This window comes from Hemiscyllium ocellatum, chromosome 45 (genome assembly GCF_020745735.1).
Source record: "Hemiscyllium ocellatum isolate sHemOce1 chromosome 45, sHemOce1.pat.X.cur, whole genome shotgun sequence".
NCBI classification, from domain to species: domain Eukaryota; kingdom Metazoa; phylum Chordata; class Chondrichthyes; order Orectolobiformes; family Hemiscylliidae; genus Hemiscyllium; species Hemiscyllium ocellatum.
Genome location: NC_083445.1, coordinates 25,012,593 through 25,034,762, shown reverse-complemented (window position 1 = coordinate 25,034,762; position 22,170 = coordinate 25,012,593). Strand labels below are relative to the sequence as shown.

The window sequence follows — 22,170 nt, the reverse complement described above, 5'->3', positions numbered from 1 at the left end:
CTGCCCCACTCTCTCCTCATAGCTCTGTATCAATCCCCAAACTAATCCCACTGCCCCACTCTCTCCTCATAGCTCTGTATCAATCCCCAAACTAATCCCACTGCCCCACTCTCTCCCCATAGCCCAATACCAATCCCCAAACTAATCCCACTGCCCCACACTATCCCCATAGCCCTATTTTAATCCCAAACCAATCCCACTGCCCCCTCTCTCTCCATAGCTCTGTATCAATGCAAAACTAATCCCACTGTCCCCGCTCTCTCCTCATAGCCCTGTATCAATCCCATCTCAGCCGGCTTGGCTCTCTCTCTCTTGTTCCTGATGAAGGGCTTATGCTCGAAACGTCGAATTCTCTATTCCTGAGATGCTGCCTAACCTGCTGTGCTTTGACCAGCAACACATTTGCAGCCCAAACTAATCCCACTGCCTCACTCTCTCCCCATAGCCCAGTATCATTCCCAAAGTAATCCCACTGCCCCATTCTCTCTCCATAGCTCTGTATCAATCCCCAAGCTATTCCCACTGCCTCAATCTCTCCCCATAGCCCTGCATCAATCCCCAAACTAATCCCACTGCCCCACTCTCTCCCCATAGCCCTGTATCAATCCCCAAACTAATCCCACTACCCCACTCTCTCCCCTCAGCCCAATATCAATCCCCAAACTCATCCCACTGCCCCGCTCTCTCCCCATAGCCCTGTATCAATCCTCAAACTAATCCCACTGTCCCACTCTCTCCCCACAGCCCTATTTCAATCCCAAACCAATCCCACTACCCCCCTCTCTCCCCACAGCTCTGTATCAATCCAAAACTAATCCCACTGTCCCCGCTCTTTCCTCATAGCTCTGTATCAATCCAAAACTAATCCCACTGTCCCCGCTCTCTCCTCATAGCTCTGTATCAATCCCCAAACTAATCCCACTGCCCCACTCTCTCCTCATAGCTCTGTATCAATCCCCAAACTAATCCCACTGCCTCACTCTCTCCCCATAGCCCAGTATCATTCCCAAAGTAATCCCACTGTCCCATTCTGTCTCCATAGCTCTGTATCAATCCCCAAACTAATCCCACTGCCTCAATCTCTCTCCATAGCCCTGCATCAATCCCCAAACTAATCCCTCTGCCCCACTCTCTCCCCATAGCTCTGTATCAATCCCCAAACTAATCCCACTGCCTCAATCTCTCTCCATAGCCCTGTATCAATCCCCAAACTAATCCCACTACCCCACTCTCCCCCCATAGCCCTGTATCAATTCCAAACGAATCCCACTGCCCCACGCTATCCCCACAACCCTGTATCCATCCCAAATTAAACCCACTATCCCACACTCTCCCCATAACCCTGCATCAATCCCCAAACTAATCCCACTGCCCCGCTCCTCCCCATAACCCTGCATCAATCCCCAAACTAATCCCACCGCCCCACACTATCCCCATAGCCCTGTATCAATCGTCAAACTAATCCCACTGCCCCACTCTCTCCCCACAGCCCTATTTCAATCCCAAACCAATCCCACTACCCCCCTCTCTCCCCATAGCTCTGTATCAATCCAAAACTAATCCCACTGTCCCCCCTCTCTCCCCATAGCTCTGTATCAATCCCCAAACTAATCCCACTGCCCCACTCTCTCCTCATAGCTCTGTATCAATCCCCAAACTAATCCCACTGCCCCACTCTCTCCCCATAGCCCTGTATCAATCCCCAAACTAATCCCACTGCCTCACTCTCTCCCCATAGCCCAGTATCATTCCCAAAGTAATCCCACTGTCCCATTCTGTCTCCATAGCTCTGTATCAATCCCCAAACTAATCCCACTGCCTCAATCTCTCTCCATAGCCCTGCATCAATCCCCAAACTAATCCCACTGCCCCACTCTCTCCCCATAGCCCTGTGTCAATCCCCAAACTAATCCCACTACCCCACTCTCCCCCCATAGCCCTGTATCAATTCCAAACGAATCCCACTGCCCCACGCTATCCCCACAACCCTGTATCCATCCCAAATTAAACCCACTATCCCACACTCTCCCCATAACCCTGCATCAATCCCCAAACTAATCCCACTGCCCCACACTATCCCCATAGGCCTGTATCAATCGTCAAACTAATCCCACTGCCCCACTCTCTCCCCATAGCCCTGTATCAATCCCCAAACTAATCCCACTGCCCCACTCTCTCCCCACAGCCCTGTATCAATCCCCAAACTAATCCCACTACCACACTCTCTCCCCTTAGCCCAGTATTAAATCCCAAACTAATCCCACTGCCCCACTCTCTCCCCATAGCCCTGTATCAATCACAAACTAATCCCATTACTAGCATACACGTCTAAGTGAATAATCACCATTTCACTCTGTATGTATTTAATATGTATACGCGGATTTTATGAATTTACCAGTTCAGAGATGGGACTTGAAAATGCTCCTTCTGGCTCCGAGATGGGGACACTACCACTAAGGAGTCCTGAAACTAGGGGTTCACCTAAACCCTGAATTAATACCCATCAACTACCTTTAACTAATCATAATTCACATAATTAATTCACCCTGCCCCCCCCCCGCCATTTGCAGACAGTCTCCCTGCTTTTGTGTGTGTGTGTGTGTGTGTGTGTGTGTGTCTCTGTCTCCTTCCATTTTACTTCAGTTGGCTCTTTCTCTCTGTTATTTGCTCTCTCTTCATCCATCTCTTCTGTTTTCTGTTTGTCACCCTTATTCTCTCCTTCTCTATCTGCATCTCTTGCTCTCTCTATCTGTCGGTCTTGTTCTCTCTCTCTCTATCTCTCTTTCTTGTTCCCTATCTCTCTATCTGTCTATCTTGTTTTCTCTCTCTCTCTCCCGCCCCATCTCTGTATGTTCCTGTAGATGACACTCCCTCCCCAGCCCTGGACTATATTTAATACTGCGGCTCTATCAACCAAATCATTTGCTTGGATGAAAATAATTCCTAACAGAAGGACCACTGCATGAGCTGGGGACAAAATGACACCATTTCAGAATTATATGACCAGCTTCAGCCTGAACTTTTGATCAATGTTTCCGGACTTCACAAAGACCTGTTTCCTAACCAGGGTCCATTTCTGCTGCACCGTGGCCCACCTAACCTACACATCCCTGAACACTATGGGTAATGTACCGTGTGTCATTGGCAAACTGTTTCAGCTGCTGATCTTTCCATGGCATCCATACAATGTGGAAACAGGCCATTTGGGTCAACAGGTCCACACCGACCCTCTGAAGAACATCCCTCCCAGACCCATTCTCCTCCCCTTTCCCAGGAAACGTGCATTTCCCATGGCTAATCCATCTCACCTACACATCCCTGAACACTATGGGTAATGTATCATGGCCCACCTAACCTACACATCCCTGAACACTATGGGTAATGTACCGTGGCCCACCTAACCTACACATCCCTGAACACTATGGGTAATGTACCGTGGCCCACCTAACCTACACATCCCTGAACACTATGGGTAATGTACCGTGGCCCACCTAACCTACACATCCCTGAACACTATGGGTAATGTACCATGGCCCACCTAACCTACACATCCCTGAACACTATGGGTAATGTACCGTGGCCCACCTAACCTACACATCCCTGAACACTATGGGTAATGTATCATGGCCCACCTAACCTACACATCCCTGAACACTATGGGTAATGTACCGTGGCCCACCTAACCTACACATCCCTGAACACTATGGGTAATGTACCATGGCCCACCTAACCTACACATCCCTGAACACTATGGGTAATGTACCGTGGCCCACCTAACCTACACATCCCTGAACACTATGGGTAATGTACCATGGCCCACCAGACACATGCACAACCTTGGACTGTGGGAGGAAACCAGAGCACCCAGAGGAGACCTACTCTGGAATCGATGCCTGGTCTGGTGGTCCTAGAGGGGACCTGGAAGAAGGTTCATTGTGACTTCCGTAGCTTGGCTAGTTATTTAATCTCAATCTTCTCCTAATTCACCAAGCCCCTTTTCTGAATGTGCTGAAGCAGATCTCACTATCCAATTGTCTTTTGAATTGCGAAGATTGATTGATAAAGGGGGTGGTCTTAATAATTTTCTGCACAAATTGGTTGTCTTTGGGCTCGAACTGATTGGGATTTGATGATGGTTTGTTGGGGATCGAGGGTTTGATTGCATTTTTTGCCTATTACTCTCTTGTTAACTTCTTGCCTCCCACCTGATCTTTATTTCATTAGATCCGCAGTTCAGAGGAAGGCCTTAACCTGGTTAATGACATCGTCAAACGCTATGTATACTGCTGCCTTACATGGTTTGGACCTATCTACCCAATAGTGAGACTTTTCCATCCAGCCTACATCAAATGTGTCCTTTTGGCATCAGGTAGAGGAGCTCCCACCCTCCAACACTGAGATCAGAAAATTGGTATCAGTTCGAATAATGTCCTCAGTTTGGTGAACTCGGGTTACTTATGTTTGGGATCTAGTAGATCTCACCATGGAAAGGGAATTGGGGAAGCACTTGATCAGTATGAAGGTGATTGGAGAGCTCTTTCAAAAGGCTAGTACAGGGGCAGGGGGCTGAATGGCCTAATCTGACTCTGCTCCTGAGCACCAGCCTGTCAACCATGAGCCAGTGACGTTCCATCAAAACTCTGTCAGACCTTGCTGACCCTTTACGTTCACTGAGTGTTTACAAAATGAAGAAAGTTGCTTTCTTTGTTATTTTGGATGCACAGGGATTCTGGTTTTTGAAGGAAACTAGGAGTAGGCCAGGATGAGATGTGGAAGTCTTTCGGGGAATGTTGGAGTCAGTGTTAAGCCTCAGTGTCTCAATCACTTTGTCAGAGAGGCTGTCGTTTTATCCTGCTTTGTCTCCATTCCTTCCATCTCCCAGCCCTCTCTCAGCCTAAGAGGAAAAGCAATCTGCCCGATGGTCTATTTGTTATCTTTTCTCAGACTGTGGATAGCGCTGCCTGGGTCCAGTGTTTATTGCCCATCGGGGTAAATGTAGTGTAATGGGTGGGTTACTCTTTGGAGGATCGGTGTGGACTTGTTGGGCTGAAGGGCCTGTTTCCACATGGTGAGGATTCTATGGTTCTAGGTGCCCTTGAGAAAGTGATGGGGAGCTGCCTTCTTGAACTGCTGCTGTCCATTAGGAGGGCGGTCCGTTAGGAGGGCGGTCCATTAGGAGGGCGGTCCATTAGGAGGGCGGTCCACTGGGAGGACAGTCCATTGGCAGGGCGGTCCATTGGCAGGGCGGTCCATTGGGAGGACGGTCCATTGGGAGGTCGGTCCATTGGGAGGTCGGTCCATTGGGAGGTCGGTCCATTGGGAGGGCGGTCCATTGGGAGGGCGGTCCATTGGGAGGACGGTCCATTGGGAGGACGGTCCACTGGCAGGGCGGTCCACTGGCAGGGCGGTCCACTGGCAGGGCGGTCCATTGGGAGGACGGTCCATTGGGAGGACGGTCCATTGGGAGGACGGACCATTGGGAGGGCGGTCCACTGGCAGGACGGTCCATTGGGAGGACGGTCCATTGGGAGGGCGGTCCATTCCACCTCACCTTTGTTGTGGGTTTGAGTGGTTTTCTTGGCCATTTGAGAATCGACCTGATTACTGTGGCTCTGAAATCATATGTAGGGCAGACTGAGACAGCACGGCAGATTTCCCTCTCTCTAAACGGCATTATTGAACTCTTTGGTTATCCCAGGACAATCGATGACAATTCCATGGCCAACATTAAAGAAACTAGCTATCTAATTCCATATTTGTGAAGTTACTGGATTTCAATTCCATCAGCTGCCATAGTGTGATTTGAACACCTGTCCCCCCACAGCATTAACCTGAACCTCTGGATTGTAATCCCGTCTCCTGACAATGTTCACTTACAGTTTCCATCACCAGAGCTGTTGGAGTCACCTGCTTCCTCCCCCCCGTCACAGTAAGATTAGTGAATATTGGTGCCAATGCATTGACAAATCAATGGGTCAAACTCCAAACAGACAGCCCAGCTGTGTTTGGAGAAAGTTGTGTTCTAAATACCACATTGGAAGATATCAAATCAGATGTGGACTTTCAGTCAAGCTCATAAAATGTTTGACTTTGGAAAGGTGTTCAGTGATCAATGATCGACTGTTCTTTATTAATCAGTGGTTTAATGTTTAACAAATCTGAAGTGAGAGGGGTTTGCTGTTTGGTTCCGTGACATCTGAAGCAGCTTTTGAGTCCTCAGATTCAGAATCTGAAGAGGGAAGGCTCTACATTGGAAACAGTCCAACCACAATGGCTTGATAAACCTCCTCCCGCACTCCATGGTCAAATGAGTATAGGTTTGGGGGTGCCAGAGAGAGCAAGGAGGGCTTTTTCTGAAGCAATACAAGGCACTAGTCGGACCACAGCTGGAATACTGTGAATAGCTTTGCCCCTTGTCTAAGGACAGATATACTGGCACTGGAGGCAGTCCAGTGAAAGTTCACTAGACTTATCCATGATGTGGAGATGCCGGTGTTGGACTGGCGTGGACAAAGTTAAAAATCAGCTGCAAATGTGTTGCTGGTCAAAGCACAGCAGGCCAGGCAGCATCTCAGGAATAGAGAATTTGACGTTTATGCTCGAAACGTCGAATTCTCTATTCCTGAGATGCTGCCTGGCCTGCTGTGCTTTGACCAGCAACACATTTGCAGCTGTGATCTCCAGCATCTGCAGACCTCATTTTTTACTCAAAGTTAAAAATCACACAACACCGGGTTATAGTCCAACAGGTTTATTTGGAAGCACCCCTGGCTAGATTTATTCAGAGTATGGAGGGATATTCTTATAAGACGTGATTGAGTAGATTGGGCCTGGAGTGTAGAAGAATGAGACTGAAGTTTATTGAAAAATTGAACATTTCTAGGGAATTTGACAGGGGAGTTGTGGAGAGAATTGTACCCCCACTGGGAGTCTCCACATCCAGAGGGTAAAATGTCAGAGTTAGCAGTTTCATCTTTACATAGATATGAGGAGAACTTTTCTTCTGTCACACTGTGAGGGGATGGGTTTATCTCTATTGTGTACACACTGTGAGGGGATGGGTTTATCTCTATTGTGTACACACTGTGAGGGGATGGGTTTATCTCTATTGTGTACACACTGTGAGGGATGGGATAGTCTATAGCGTACACACTGTGAGGGGGCGGTATAGTCTATAGCGTACACACTGTGAGGGGTGGGATAGTCTATAGCGTACACACTGTGAGGGGGCGGTATAGTCTATAGCGTACACACTGAGGGGTGGGATAGTCTATAGCGTACACACTGTGAGGGGTGGGATAGTCTACAGTGTACACACTGTGAGGGGTGGGATAGTCTATAGGGTACACACAGTGAGGGGTGGGATAGTCTATAGCGTACACACTGAGGGGTGGGATAGTCTATAGCGTACACACTGTGAGGGGTGGGATAGTCTATAGGGTACACACAGTGAGGGGTGGGATAGCCTATTGGTTTACACAATGAGGGATGCAGGGGTTGATAGTGTCTGTAGGGTACAGGCTATGATGGGTGGTATCGTCTCCCTCTCAGTGATGGTTGTGGCTGGTTATTGTGAATCCGATGATCATTAATTTCCCCCACTGGCAACCCCCGCTTGTGTTCAGTAAACATTTGTCTGATGGTTGTAGCGTTGATGTCTTTAGGGTACACATTTTGTGCAGTGAGATTTTTGGTTGATTTGATGGACTGAGCTGGCAATGTGAGCCAGTGCTGTGGTACGATGAAGATGGCTTGTTCAGGAGGGAAAGGGCCTGGCCCTCGAACCTCCCAATCTCATCAACTCCCCCTGGCTCTGCGAGACTGCACTGATTTGTAGGAAAGCAGTATTTTGGTACTGAGTCACCTTTGGCATTGTGGAACATTAAATATGTTAGCAATTAACAAAATCGTTGTAAAATGACCAGCTTGCCATTTTGAAAAGATTTGTTCAGCTTAGATTCCGGACAATGTGGAAACAGGCCCTTCGTGCCCACCAGTCCATACTGACCCTCCGAAGAGTAACCCATCCAGACCCATTTGATTGTTTGTTCAATCAAGATATTTTTCAATGTACAATTTCAGTTGCATCACACTGTAAACTTTTGCTACAAATTTTGTGTCTTACAATTGTGTCCTCCACAACCACCTGATGAAGGAGCGTTGCTCTGAAAGCTAGTGCTTCCAAATAAACCTGTTGGACTATAACCTGGGGTTGTGTGATTTTTAACTTTGTGCACCCCAGTCCAACACCAGCTCCTCCACATCATGTCCAGAGGGCAGTTAAGAGTCAGCCACATTACTGTGGGTCTGGAGTCACATGTAGGCCCGACCAGGTGAGGATGGCAGATTTCCTTCCCTAAAGGGCCTTGATGAATCAAAATGGATTTTTTTTTTGAACCAATAAGACCTTTAGCCTTTATTGAATTCAATCTGAATCAGTGGGATTTGAACGCAGGACCCCAGAGTCTCTGGATTAATAATCTGGCGATATTATCAGGATGTGCAGGTTCGGATGGATTGGCCATGCTAAATTGCCCATAGTGTCAGGGATGTGTACATTAGAGGTGTTAGTCAGGCGTAAATATAGAGTAATAGAATGGGGAATGGGTAGGTTAATCTGGAGGGTTGGTATGGACTTGATGGGCCAAATGGCCTGTTTCCACACTGTCAGGATTCTATGATTCCATTGGCTTCAGTGAGAGGAAAGACTGCCTGGGAAAGTTTGGTATCATTTACGAATTTGAACTGTTTATAGTTTAGCTCCATGCAAACTCAGACGACACCCGCCCCTGCATAATAAGCATTTACTCTTTCTACTTATTAAATGTTATTCATTTGCGGAATGCCATTCTGGCCAGTATTTATTGCTTTTCCCTTATTGCTGGTTGAGGGTGCTGTTAGGATTCTGGCCCCGGTGAGCTGAAGGAATGGTGAGGTATTTCCAAGTCAGGATAGTGCACGGCATGCTGGGTGTGTGATTGTAGAGTCTGGGTTCATCAAATCTTGTCTTCACTCTGTGTTTCAGCTTCCATTGCCCCGAAGGACAAACTCTTCTACGGTTTCCTCAGGCCTTGGTTGGGTAAGTAGCGACCATCTTGTGTTGTCCTCCAACATTCCCGTCTCATTCTCTGTCCCTCGCTGCCCGATAATTTCTACGGGGGAGCTGTATGCAGGAGCCGAGGGGGGGAGAATTAACTTTCTGGGTTAAAATTCCTTCTGTTAAAGTCTTCTCCCCGCTCCCACTTCGGCTTCCCCGTACTGACCTCCCAGTGAGAGGTCCAGTTCTGAGGAAGGGTCACTGGACCCAAAATATTGACTGTGTTTCTCTCTCCACAGTTGCTGCCAGACGTGCTGAGTTTCTCCAGCTCTCTCTGTAGGCCTCCCCCATAGATCCCTCACAGACTCCAACATCCAACAGATGCCCCACAGTCTCCCCGAAGTCAAACCCCTCCCTCCCTCCCCACAACCACAAGGTGTGGCATTGTACAGCAGGTATGCCCTGTCCAAGCTGACCTGTGAACTTTTGTCTTGGCCCTATCAGGTGACGGCCTGCTGATCAGTAAAGGGGAGCGATGGGCAAGGCACAGGCGCTTGTTAACACCCGCCTTTCACTTCGACATCTTAAAACCCTACGTCAAAATCTTCAACCAATCAACCAACATCCTCCACGTGAGTAACACACTGAGGGAGAGCTGGTACTGTCAGGGAGAGAGAGGGGGGGGGGGGAGCTGGTACTGTCAGGGAGAGAGGGGGGGAGCTGGTACTGTCAGAGAGGGGGGGGGAGCTGGTACTGTCAGGGAGAGAGAGAGGGAGGGGGGGAGCTGGCACTGTCAGGGAGAGGGGGAGAGCTGGTACTGTCAGGGAGAGAGAGAGGGAGGGGGGGGAGCTAGTACTGTCAGGGAGAGAGGGGGGGGGAGCTGGTACTGTCAGGGAGAGAGAGAGGGGGGGGGGAGCTGGTACTGTCAGGGAGAGAGGGGGGGAGCTGGTACTGTCAGAGAGGGGGGGGGAGCTGGTACTGTCAGGGAGAGAGAGAGGGAGGGGGGAGCTGGCACTGTCAGGGAGAGGGGGAGCTGGTACTGTCAGGGAGAGAGAGATGGATGGGGGGGAGCTGGTACTGTCAGGGAGAGAGGGGGGGAGCTGGTACTGTCAGGGAGAGAGAGAGGGGGGGGAGCTGGTACTGTCAGAGAGAGGGGGGGAGCTGGTACTGTCAGGGAGAGAGAGAGGGGGGGGGAGCTGGTACTGTCAGAGAGAGGGGGGGAGCTGGTACTGTCAGGGAGAGAGAGAGGGAGGGGGGGGAGCTGGTACTGTCAGAGGGGGGGGGGAGCTGGTACTGTCAGGGAGAGAGGGGGGGGAGCTGGTACTGTCAGAGAGAGGGTGGGGGCTGGTACTCAGAGAGGGGGGAGGAGCTGGTACTGTCAGAGAGGGGGGAGGAGCTGGTACTGTCAGGGAGGGGGGGGAGCTGGTACTGTCAGAGAGGGGGAGCTGGCACTGTCAGAGAGGGGAGGAGCTGGCACTGTCAGGGAGAGGGGGGGGGGAGCTGGTACTGTCAGGGAGAGAGAGGGGGGGGGGGAGCTGGTACTGTCAGAGAGAGGGTGGGGGCTGGTACTCAGAGAGGGGGGAGGAGCTGGTACTGTCAGAGAGGGGGGAGGAGCTGGTACTGTCAGGGAGAGGGAGCTGGCACTGTCAGGGAGAGGGAGCTGGCACTGTCAGAGAGAGGGAGCTGGCACTGTCAGAGAGGGGAGGAGCTGGCACTGTCAGGGGGGGGAGCTGGCACTGTCAGGGAGAGGGGGAGCTGGCACTGTCAGAGAGGGGGGGGGAGAGCTGGTACTGTCAAGGAGAGGGAGCTGGCACTGTCGGGGGGGGAGCTGGCACTGTCAGAGAGAGGGGGGGAGCTGGCACTGTCGGGGGGGGAGCTGGTACTGTCAGAGAGAGAGGGGGGAGCTGGCACTGTCGGGGGGGAGCTGGCACTGTCAGAGAGAGAGGGGGGAGCTGGCACTGTCGGGGGGGGAGCTGGCACTGTCGGGGGGGGAGCTGGCATTGTCGGGGGGGAGCTGGCACTGTCAGAGAGAGAGGGGGGGAGCTGGCACTGTCGGGGGGGGAGCTGGCATTGTCGGGGGGGAGCTGGCACTGTCAGAGGGGGGGAGCTGGCACTGTCAGGGGGGGGAGCTGGCACTGTCAGAGAGAGGGGGGGAGCTGGCACTGTCGGGGGGGGAGCTGGTACTGTCAGAGAGAGAGGGGGGAGCTGGCACTGTCGGGGGGGAGCTGGCACTGTCAGAGAGAGAGGGGGGAGCTGGCACTGTCGGGGGGGGAGCTGGCACTGTCGGGGGGGAGCTGGCATTGTCGGGGGGGAGCTGGCACTGTCAGAGAGAGAGGGGGGGAGCTGGCACTGTCGGGGGGGGAGCTGGCATTGTCGGGGGGGAGCTGGCACTGTCAGAGGGGGGGAGCTGGCATTGTCGGGGGGGAGCTGGCACTGTCAGAAAGAGAGAGGGGAGGAGAGAGCTGGCACTGTCAGGGAGGGGGGAAGAGAGGGAGAGAGGGAGAGGGAAGTGGGGAGAGAGGGGGGGAAGGGGGGGAGAGAGTGGGAAGGAGGGGGAGGAAGAGGGAGTGAGGGAGGGAGAGAGAGAGAGAAGGAGGGAAAGGAGGAGAGAGAGAGAGGTAGGGAGGGAGATAGTGGAGGAGAGAGAGTGGGAGAGAGAGAGAGGGGGAGGGAGGGGGAGAGAGAGAGGAGGAGAGAGAGAGAGAGAGAGGGAGGGAGAGAGTGGGGGAGAGAGGGGGAGAGAGAGAGAGAGAGAGTGTGAGCTGTCACTGTGGGTGTTCGTGTCCCTGAGTGTGAGCTGTCACTGTGGGTGATCGTGTCCCTGAGCATGAGTTGGCACTGTGAGTGTTCGTGTCCCCGAGTGTGAGCTGACACTGTGGGTGTTCATGTCCCCGAGTGTGAGCTGGCACTGTGGGTGATCGTGTCTCTGAGCGTGAGATGGCACTGTGGGTGAGTGTCTCTGAGTGTGAGCTGACACTGTGGATGATCGTGTTCCTGAGTGTGAGATGGCACTGTGGGTGATCGTGTCCCTGAGCGTGAGTTGGCACTGTGGGTGATTGTGTCCCTGAATGTGAGCTGGCACTGTGGGTGATTGTGTCCCTGAATGTGAGCTGGCACTGTGGGTGATTGTGTCCCTGAGTGTGAGCTGACACTGTGGGTGATCGTGTCCCTGAGTGTGAGCTGTCACTGTGGGTGATTGTGTCCCTGAGCGTGAGCTGGCACCGTGGGTGAGTGTCTCTGAGTGTGAGCTGACACTGTGGATGATCGTGTCCCTGAGTGTGAGTTGGCACTGTGGGTGATCGTGTCCCTGAGTGTGAGTTGGCACTGTGGGGTGGGGTGAGGAGATGGTGTGGGGTGAGGGGGTGAGGAGATGGTGTGGGGTGAGGAGATGGTGTGGGGTGAGGGGGTGTGTTTGTGCTGCCTGTGGGATGAGGTGTGTTATACTGGGAAGGGTTTTGGAATTACCATGGGGATGGGACGGTGCTGCCTGCTGCAGCCGACTGACCCCCCGCCCCGTTGCCTCAGTGTCACTCTCCCTGCCCTCCCCACTCTCTCCCACAGGGTGCGCCAGTACGTACCTGACCCTGTGCTGACCTGTTTACCCATAGCCTCTGTGTGTGTGTGTGTGTGTGTGTGTGTGTGTGTGTGTGTGTGTGTGTAACTCCCCCCGCCCCCATGAGTGTATCTCCCTGGAGCTCTCATCCATATGCAGCTCCTTGATGACCCAGTGGCCAGTAGGCCCCAGCTCGAGCTCCCCACCCCCTCCCGGTCTCGGGACTGACCCCCCTGTAAATGGTCGGTGTTGTTGTGGGGCCATGGTTTGTTGGTGTTGCCTGTGGGGCTGCTGTGTTGTGTTCGAACCCCCCCCTCCGTACGGACACGTTGGGCAATGGCAGATGTTTCTCTGTCTCGCTGCAGGAGAAATGGGAGCGTCTGGTATCGGAGGGAGCGACGTCACTGGAGATGTTTGAACACATTAGTCTGATGACCTTGGACAGTCTCCTGAAATGTACCTTCAGCTACGACAGTAACTGCCAGCTGTGAGTAACTCCAGGCCACACACCACCCACTGGCTTCTTTATGGGTAAGGGCAGGACTCTGTCAGGTCAGCCATACACTTACTGTATGGGAGAGGGGCTGAATGGCCTCCTCATGTTGCTAAACTCCACGTTGTAATGGAGCTATTGCCCCTGGTGGGGGTATCGAGGCGTCTGAAATGGGTGCAGAAACAGGCCATTCAGCCCTGCGTACTATCCACTAAGGTCACGGCTGACAGGATTTTGGATGGTTGCCATGGAGATTGTTCTGAGTTCCGACAGTGATGAGTGTGTTGTGACCAGGCCTAGCAGACAGCTGCCTGGGCTGCAGTAACTGTGGACCGAGCTGGATTCACTTTGGAGAAACCGCACTGTCTCATCGGCTCCACCAAAACACAACATCGCCCCCTCCCCCGATACCCAGCGGCCATTATGGAAGTCTGCACCTCCCTCCCTGCACACTACCCCCCTCCCCCACTGACTCCCTTACCCCCTCCCCTCCTCCTTGGTGACTCCCTTACACCCCACTCCTCATACCCCCTCCCCACAGCCCTCTCGCTGACTCTGTTACCCCCTCAACCCCCCACATCGGTGACTCTCTTAGCCCCTCTACTCCTCCCCCCCCAGTGACTCTCTTAACCCCCCCCACCTCTTCGGTGACTCCCTTACCCCTCCACCCCACACTTCCTCCCCCAACCCTCCCCTCTCTCGGTGACTCTTACCTCCACCCCCTCCCCTCCCCACTCCCCCCTCGGTGACTCTTACCCCCACCCCTCTCCCCCTCCCCACTCCCCCCTCAGTGACTCATACACCCACCCCTCTCCCCCTCCCCCCTCCCCCCTCAGTGACTCTTACCCCCACTCCCTCCCCCTCCCCATTCCCCCCTCAGAGACTCTTACCCCCACTCCTCTCCCCCTCCCCACTCCCCCCTCAGTGACTCTTATCCCCACCCCTCTCCCCCCTCCCCACTCCCCCCTCGATGACTCTTACCCCCACCCCTCTCCCCCTCCCCAACCCTCCCCTCTCTCAGTGACTCCCTTACCCATAGCCCCTTGCTAGGTGTGCCCTGCCTGACTGAGCCTTGGTTAATGTCTCATCCCAGACCCGGCGCCCATGGCAGTGCCGCACTCCCATGGGACTGCACTGGAGCACGGTTTCGTGTTGCCTGCTGTGGAGATCCAGGATCTTCAGGAGGGGTGCGTGCTGACCACTGAGCCATGGTGGCTAATCTTCTTACTGTCCGTTAATGACCAGGGCATGGTTTAGCCTCAATCCTGAATCCAGGTCGATAAAGGGCACTGAGACTGGTTCAGTGTCCTGAGAGAAGTGGGGAGGGAGATGGCAAACAGACTGATCCGCCCTGACAGTCCTCTCCCCTCTCCATTGCTCCCCTAGAAAGTCAAGTGACTATATTGCTGCCATCTATGAGCTGAGCACGCTGGTGGTGAAGAGGGAACGTTACTTACCACATCACAGTGACTTCCTTTACAAACACTCGGCTAATGGCAAGAGATTCGCCAGGGCCTGTGATCTGGTGCACTCCTATTCACTGAATGTTGTGCAGCGACGTCGGGAGATCCTGAGGGAGCAAGGGGCAGATGCCTGGCTCCAGTCCAAACAAGGCAAAGTGACCGACTTCCTGGACGTCCTGCTGCTGTCAAAGGTCAGTGTTTTCACCCCCTGCCCCTCCCCCACTGCGCTCCCTGAGGCAGCAGCCCCTCACCCACATGATGTGATCTCTGTTCAGCTCGCGGCTGGCACCCTCCTCATCGCGTGACCCTCATTTGTCACTTCCTCATCCTCCCCGTGGGCTGCAGCTGAGGCCTACCTGAGGCCAGGCCCCAATTGTCTATGAACTGAGGGACTAACATGGCCAATCGAGGGGGCATTTGGAGGGTATTTACAGGCACTTCAGAGCCAACCCTGTTGCTCTAGGTCTGAACCCACACATCAGTCATTCTGAATAAAGACAGCAAATAGGGAGGCAATGGCCTAGTGGGATTATCACTCGAACGTTAATCCAGAGAGACCTAAGTAATGTCCCGGGATTAAATCCTGCTATAGTAGAATTTGAATTTAATAAAAAAACAGTCCAATGATAACTGTGAATCTATTGTCATTAAAAACCCATCTTTAGTGGAGGAAATCTGTCATCCTTCCCTGGTCTGGCCTACAAGTGACTCCAGACCCACAGCAATATGGTTGACTCTTCACTGCCGTCTGGGCAATAAATGCTGGCCTGGCTAGTCCCGTGAATGAATTCCCTTCCCCACGGGTGTGAGGGCTTTGACTGACTGTTTCTCACTGTCACGGAAACCCTCACGTCCTGATCTTACCTAATTGCAATTGAACCCATGCCCCTGAGACATTAGCTGGGGGTACAGTGACATCACCAGCCCCTCCCTCACCTGGAGAGCTAGTTGTTAGGTGGATCTCCGAAACAAAGAAAATAGGAGCAGGAGTAGGCCATTCGGCCCTTCGAAGCTGCCCTGCCACTCAGTATGATCACAGCTGATCATCCAAGTCAGTGCCCTGTTCCCGCTGTCTCCCAATACCCTATTGGATCCCTTTAGCCCCAGAACTATTAACAAAAACCCTTGTTGAAAACACTCAATGTGTTGGCCTCAATAGTTTCCTCTGGGAGATGATTCCACAGGCCCCCACTCTCTGGGTGGAGACATTTGTCTTCAGCTCAGTCCTAAATGGACCGCGTCCTATCCTTAAACTGTGACCCCCCCACCTCAGCCAGTCATTGTTGCGGTGTTCCCCCTGTCTCGGACGGGTGAGGTGAAGGAGGGAGTGGGAGTTGATGGTGGGGCAGTAATCCTGCACGGATTACCGGCGCTGGCCAATGGGGAATGAACCTTTACTTTCTGTCTGCAGGATGAGGATGGCAACAGCCTATCAGATGAGGAGATCCAGTCAGAGGCTGATACCTTCATGTTTGAGGGTAAGTGTGTGGTCATAGCTCCTCTTGGGTTTTAGTTTGAGCTCGGGGTGTTGGTACTGTGCTGTTTTCAGACATACCCATGTTGTGTGACCGTCAGTGAAGAGGCCGTGATTTCTTATCCACCTTTAACCTGCCTCCGAAAGAGGCCTTTCCTGAAGGTTGGTGAGAGTTGGTCAGCTTTTGGAGTCACATGTAGGCCAGACCCAGTCGTGATGGCAGATTTCCTTCCCTGAAGTACATTTAATGTATTTCCTGCTCCCTTTAACTGAGTTAGTTTCTTTTTAAATTAACTGGATTTAAATTTAAAAGCCGCTGTGTTGGGATTTGAGCACTTGGTCCCAGAATCATGGGCCTAGTAACCACAATCTTACTGTAACCACCATTTGTTGGACATCTGGTGTCATCCCTCGGTAGAGCCGTGCATTTATATATTGCAGTTTGTAACCTCCCAGTCAGTGGCAAACTTCTGAAGCTGCTGTGGCTAATTTACACGCATCGAGACCCCACATCCCTCATAAGTGATAATGACCGGGCAACATCGCTGGTTTCTGTGTTGTGAAAGTGGAACCTTCTGGAAACCCACGGCAAGTCTGTCGGTGTTGGCGTTTCAAGCCCCTGGTGGGAGGTGGGGCGAACTGTCAACAGGTTGTGAACCAGTAACTGGGAGCCAGGGAAAGTGGGGGCGAGGTGTGTATGCAGGGGGAGGCTGGAGAGATGAAATATAAAAGGGTACGGTGGTGCGAGGGGATGGATGAGGGGAGAGGGAAGTGAGGGGTCACGCTGGAAACAGGGAACACTGTCTAGCCACTATTATCCAGTTGTCTGTAAGCTGTAAGTCACCAGAGAGAGAGATGGTAGGTTCCCAATCTCACCCCAATTCTTCTCAATTCCCTGGGCAACTAAAATCTGTCCCCCTTCATTTGAAAGACAGCTCCCCTGACAGTGCGGCACTCCTGTCTGCTTGACCAGTGTTCTCTGACTGAGCAGCACGACCCGAACACCCCTCTCTCTCGTTTTTCCAGACGGTGTTTCTCACACCCCTCAGGGTTGGTGCTGAAAGTGCTCGGAGTTTTCGTTTTATCCCAGACCCGCGTCATGAGGTGTTTGTCCGTTCCTGAATTCCTTCTCCCACTGTCTCGGCAGGACATGACACTACAGCCAGTGGGATCTCCTGGGTGTTGTATAATCTCGCTCGACACCCAGAATATCAGAACAAGTGTCGGGAGGAAATCCAGGAGCTGTTGAAGTCAAGAGATGATAAAGAGCTGGAGTGGTGAGTGACTGCCTCCTTTGATCTTATGTTGCAGACTGAAACACAGGGGCTAGGGAGGCCATTCAGCCCATTGAATCTGAATGGCACCATCAAAGCTGATCATGGGTTTCCCACCTGCTCCCCAAATCCCTTGATTTCCCGAGAGCCCATTTCAAATTGGGATGCCCGGAGGTTTCCCATCCCGCTGAGTGAACTCATTTCCTCTTGTCTCAGCCCCTCCCTTTACCCAGAGACTGGGCTCCCCAACGGCTGAGGGAGGGGGTGAGGTGGTGGATGGGGCTGTAACCTCACCATGCCGACTCTGTCCAGTCCTCTTCAGAATGCTGTGTATTTCAATGAAATCAAAATCCCGTGGAATACTGTGTTACACCAGGGGAGGAACTCGGCTTGAATTTCCAGCCCGGAAACAGCTGGAAGGTCCTGGGAGAATGCGGGAGACGCGAGATATGAATTATTTCATTGGGACTATCCAGTTGGTGTTTGAACCCAGCTCCGTTCACCAGCTCTGCCAGTCCAAAACGTCACGGCTGCTCTGACACCCCCTCCCCCCTCGGTGCTGATCCTCTGTTTGTCATAAGTGTAGATACCACGGTTTTGAGAGTATTCACACCCCACCCCACCCCACCCTTCCACTGGCTGGGGAGGAGAGTTGCACAGACTCACAACTTTCACAGAGAAGATTTGAATGGGAGGCTCCTGACTCCCGATCAGTGACTCCGGCTTTACTGATCTGGAACTTAGTCCGGACAAGTGGGAGCTGTTGCATCTTGGGAGGTCCAACACCAGAGGGAAGTGTACGGTCAATGTCGGAACCCTGAGGAGGATTGCTGTACAAGAGGGATCTTGGGGCGCAAGTCCACAGCTCCCTGAAAGTGGCAACAGAAATGGAGAGGGCAGACAGCACGCTTTCCTTCATCAGTTGGTGAACTGAGTAGAAAAGTTGGCAAGTCATGTCACAATTGTATAAGAATTTGATGAGGCCACATTTGGAGCATTGTGTGCAGTACAGGAAGGATGTAGAGGCTTTGGAGAGGGGGCAGAAGAGGTTGGAGTGTATTAGCTGTAAGAGAGATTGCACAGACTCGGATAGATTTTGCTGGAGTGTTGAAGACTGAGGGGTGATCTGATAGACGTTTCTAAGATTATAAAAAGCTTAAGTAGAGTGGACAGTCAGGGCCTCTTTCTCAGGGTGGAACTGTCAAACACAAAGGGACATAGATTTGGGGTAAGAAGGGAAAGTTAAAGGGAGATGTGCGAGGGATGTTTTTTATGCAGACAACGGTAGGAACCAGGAACATACTATCGGGGGAGGTAATAGAAGCAGATACGACAGCAAAGTGTAAGAGGCATTTAGACAGAAACAGGCAGGGAATAGAGAGATACAGACCACGGATTTAATTTTGAATAGCATCATAGTCAGCAGAGACATGGTGGGCCGAAGGGCCTATTCCTGTGTTTGCACTGTTCTATATTCTATCCCTCACTCTGTTCCCAGGGGGATGTAGACTTCCTCAGTATTGAACTGCAAGACTGAGATTGCTGGAGAAACTCAGCAGGCCTGGCAGCGTCTTTGAGGAGGAGTGATGCAGGGCTCGGAACCTTCACTGTGTTACTCTGCCCCGCACAAACGTTGCTCCAGCAAGGTGGGACTGTCACAGTGCCAAACATCCCAAATCCCAGGCCAATGTTCTGGGGTCATGGACTCAAAACTAGGTGGTGAGAAAGTCCTGAGGAAGCTGGCTTAGTGGTGACCAGGAGCCATCGTTGTTCAAAACCCAGCTGGTTCACGAATCCTATAGTGAAGGAAATCTGCCATCCTTACCCGGTCTGGCCTACATGTGACTCCAGACCCACAGCAAAGTGGCTGACTCTTAACTGCCCTCTGAGCAAATAGGGATGGGGCAATAAATGCTGACCCCCCACCCCCAACCTCCAGTGACACCCACATCCTGTGAATGAACAAAGTAGAAGGTTAATTTTGATAGCGGACACAGTTTAACATCAGGGGCTCTCCTGTTTCAGACAGAGATGAAGAGAGGGTTTTTTTTCCTGAGGGTTGTGAGTGGGAGTGGAACCCTTCCCTAGAGAATGGAGGGGTTGGTGGTGGGGGGTGTGGGAGCTGACATTGAATATTTGTAAGCTGGAGGGAGACGGATTCGAGGCCGTGGGGGAAGTCAGGAGGGAGAGTAGGCCTGAGGCCACCATCAGATTGTATCGAGGGAAGGCGGGGAAGCAGGCTGTCTGTCTGTCTGTCTGTCTGTTCCTGAGCATTTTCCTGTGCCCCCTCCCACAGGGATGATCTCTCCCAGATGCCCTTTACCACCATGTGTATCAAGGAGAGCCTGCGGCTCCACCCGCCAGTGACCACCGTGGCACGGTGCTGCACCGAGGATATTCAGCTACCAGACGGCAGGGTCATCCCAAAAGGTCAGGCCCAAGACTGTGCTGCGGCGGAGAGGGGTGGGTGTGGGGGGGAGGTCACACAGACACAGCCTCGGGGTGAGGGTGAGGGGAAAATGGAGGTGATACATCTGTCTGACAGCATCTTTCAAAACCCCCTCCTCAGCTGAGAGACTGTGGCCTGAGGAGGCATTCAATGTTATGTTGAAACTGAGGCCTGAATTAGATTAGATTAGTGATAGTGTGGAAACAGGCACTTCGGCCCAACAAGTCCACACCGACCCTCCAAAGAGCAACCCACCCAGACCCATTCCCCGACACTTACCCCTAAATAATGCACCTAACACTAAGGGCAATTTAGCGCGGCCAATCCACCCTCACCTACACATCTTTGGACTGTGGGAGGAAACCGGAGCAGCCGGAGGAAACCCACGCAGACACGGGGAGAATGTGCAAACTCCACACAGACAGTCGCCCGAGGCTGGAATTGAACCCAGGTCCCTGGCGCTGTGAGGCAGCAGTGCTAACCATTCAGGGGGCATTGTGCACACAGAGTGAACGACTGAATGCCCCTCTCTCCCCCTCCTGGGCCTGCTGTACTGTGTCTTATACAAACACTGATGAAGGAAGCTGATCATTCCACCTGCTCTCCCTGCCCTGTCATCAGGGTCAGCTTCAGGACCACTCCTGCTGAGTTTTGAATTCCACTTTCCCACTAACCGCCCCAATCCCACCCCAATTCCCCTCAATTCCCTGAGTAATTAGAGTCTGTCCACCTTCAAAATATTCACTGAGCCAGACTGAGGCAGAGTTCGAGAGCAAGAGAGCTCTCTCAGAGTTTCCCCTCACCTCTGTCCTAATAAAGACCCCCCCCCCATTGTCTCCTCATTCCAGACAGACCCACAACACTCTCTCCCCATCCATCTGATCATTCGGGATCTCAAACACTTTGTCAAGTTAGCCCTCACTCTTCCAAACTTCAGCAGAAACAATTTCATTAGGTCTAATCTTTCTTTGCATGTTGACCCCATCATTCCAGGTTTGAATCCAAGTACTGTAATCTGCTCTCAAACGCTTCCAATACATTTACACCCTTCCTTAACTAAGGAGACCAGAACTGCACACCGTATTCAAGGCACAGTCTCAGACCAGTGCTGTTTAACTGAAGCACAACACTCTGACTTTAACATTCAGTTCCTCACATAATAAATGTTAGCATTAAATTAACCTTCCTGATAGGTATAGAGTCATAGAGTCCCTACAGCACAGACTGGTCCACCAGTCCACACCGAACATAATCCCAAACTGAACTATTCCCACCTGCCTGCCCCTGGCCCATATCCCTCCTTTCATATTCATCTACAGTTTGCTCAACTGTAACACGCATTTCATTAATTGAATTGAAAGCTCAAACTTTCAACACTGTAAGTGCTGTTTCTAAAGCAGGGTTTTTCTAGAATACAGGGTTACACAAGAACACAGCCATTGGATTATAGTCGAACTATCTGTACTTACTTAAGTGTCTTTTAAATGTTCTAACTGGACCCCTATCCTCAGGAAGTTCATTCCACGCACAAACCGCTCTGTGTAAGTAATTTGTTCTTCATGTCTACTTTAAATCTCACATCTTACCTTAAAAATATGCCACCTCGTCCTGAAATCCCCCACCCGAGGGAAAAGACCTTATCTATACCCCTTTATAAGGTCACCCCTCAACCTCCTACGCCTCACTGAGATAGGTCCCAGCTTATCCAGCCTCTCCTTATAGCTCCACTCTTCCATTCCCAGCAACATCCTGGTAAATCGCTTCTATCCTCCCTCCAGTACTATCCTTCCTCCAGTAAGTCTGACTGGAACTGTACGGAGTACTCCACAAGAGGCCTCACCAACGTCCTGTACAACCTCAACATGACGTCCCAACTCCTATACCACACCACCTCCCCGAAACCTCTCCCCACTGCAGTTAATCTACATTAGTGTTTATCTCCAGACTTCCAGTCACAGGGGCAGTGGTGGCCTAGTGCTGTTATCGCTGGACTGTTAATCCAGTGAGCCAGATAATGTTCTGGGGACCTGGGTTTAAATCTCACCCTGGTAGATGGTGGAATTTGAATTCAGTGAAGATCTGGAATTAAGACTTGGAGGTGTACAGTGTGGAAACAGACCCTTCAGTCCAACTCATTAAACTTGGCCCCTATCACTCTAAACCCTTCCTATTCATAGGATATAGTATAGAAGGGGTCCTTTGCAGTTCTGAGAGGGGGTGGCCCTCAGTTGAGACATTGTATTCCTAGGCTTTTGCCCAAAACATCGAATTTCCTGCCACCTCGGATTTTGCCTGACCTGCTGTGTTTTCCCAGCACTACTCTGATCTAAACCTCTTCCGATTCATATCCCCATCCAGCTGCCTTTTAAATGTTGTGATTGTACCAGCCTCCACCACCTCCTCCAGCAGCTCATTCCAAAATGCTTG

At 51.9% G+C, this 22,170-nt stretch overlaps 1 protein-coding gene across 2 annotated transcripts in view; it reads left to right on the top strand.

The window, feature by feature from the left end:
• LOC132836060 (ultra-long-chain fatty acid omega-hydroxylase) overlaps window positions 1-22,170 on the top strand; it is a 52,642-nt gene that overhangs the window by 21,360 nt on the left and 9,112 nt on the right. The window contains exons 3-10 of one of the 2 annotated variants that reach the window (XM_060855303.1): window positions 4,225-4,369; window positions 9,026-9,079; window positions 9,542-9,669; window positions 12,956-13,077; window positions 14,470-14,737; window positions 15,958-16,024; window positions 17,168-17,297; window positions 19,591-19,724. In XM_060855303.1, coding sequence (XP_060711286.1) covers window positions 4,225-4,369; window positions 9,026-9,079; window positions 9,542-9,669; window positions 12,956-13,077; window positions 14,470-14,737; window positions 15,958-16,024; window positions 17,168-17,297; window positions 19,591-19,724 — 1,048 coding nt within the window. The remainder of the gene's footprint in view (window positions 1-4,224; window positions 4,370-9,025; window positions 9,080-9,541; window positions 9,670-12,955; window positions 13,078-14,469; window positions 14,738-15,957; window positions 16,025-17,167; window positions 17,298-19,590; window positions 19,725-22,170) is intronic. The other variant, XM_060855304.1, reaches the window with a different exon arrangement.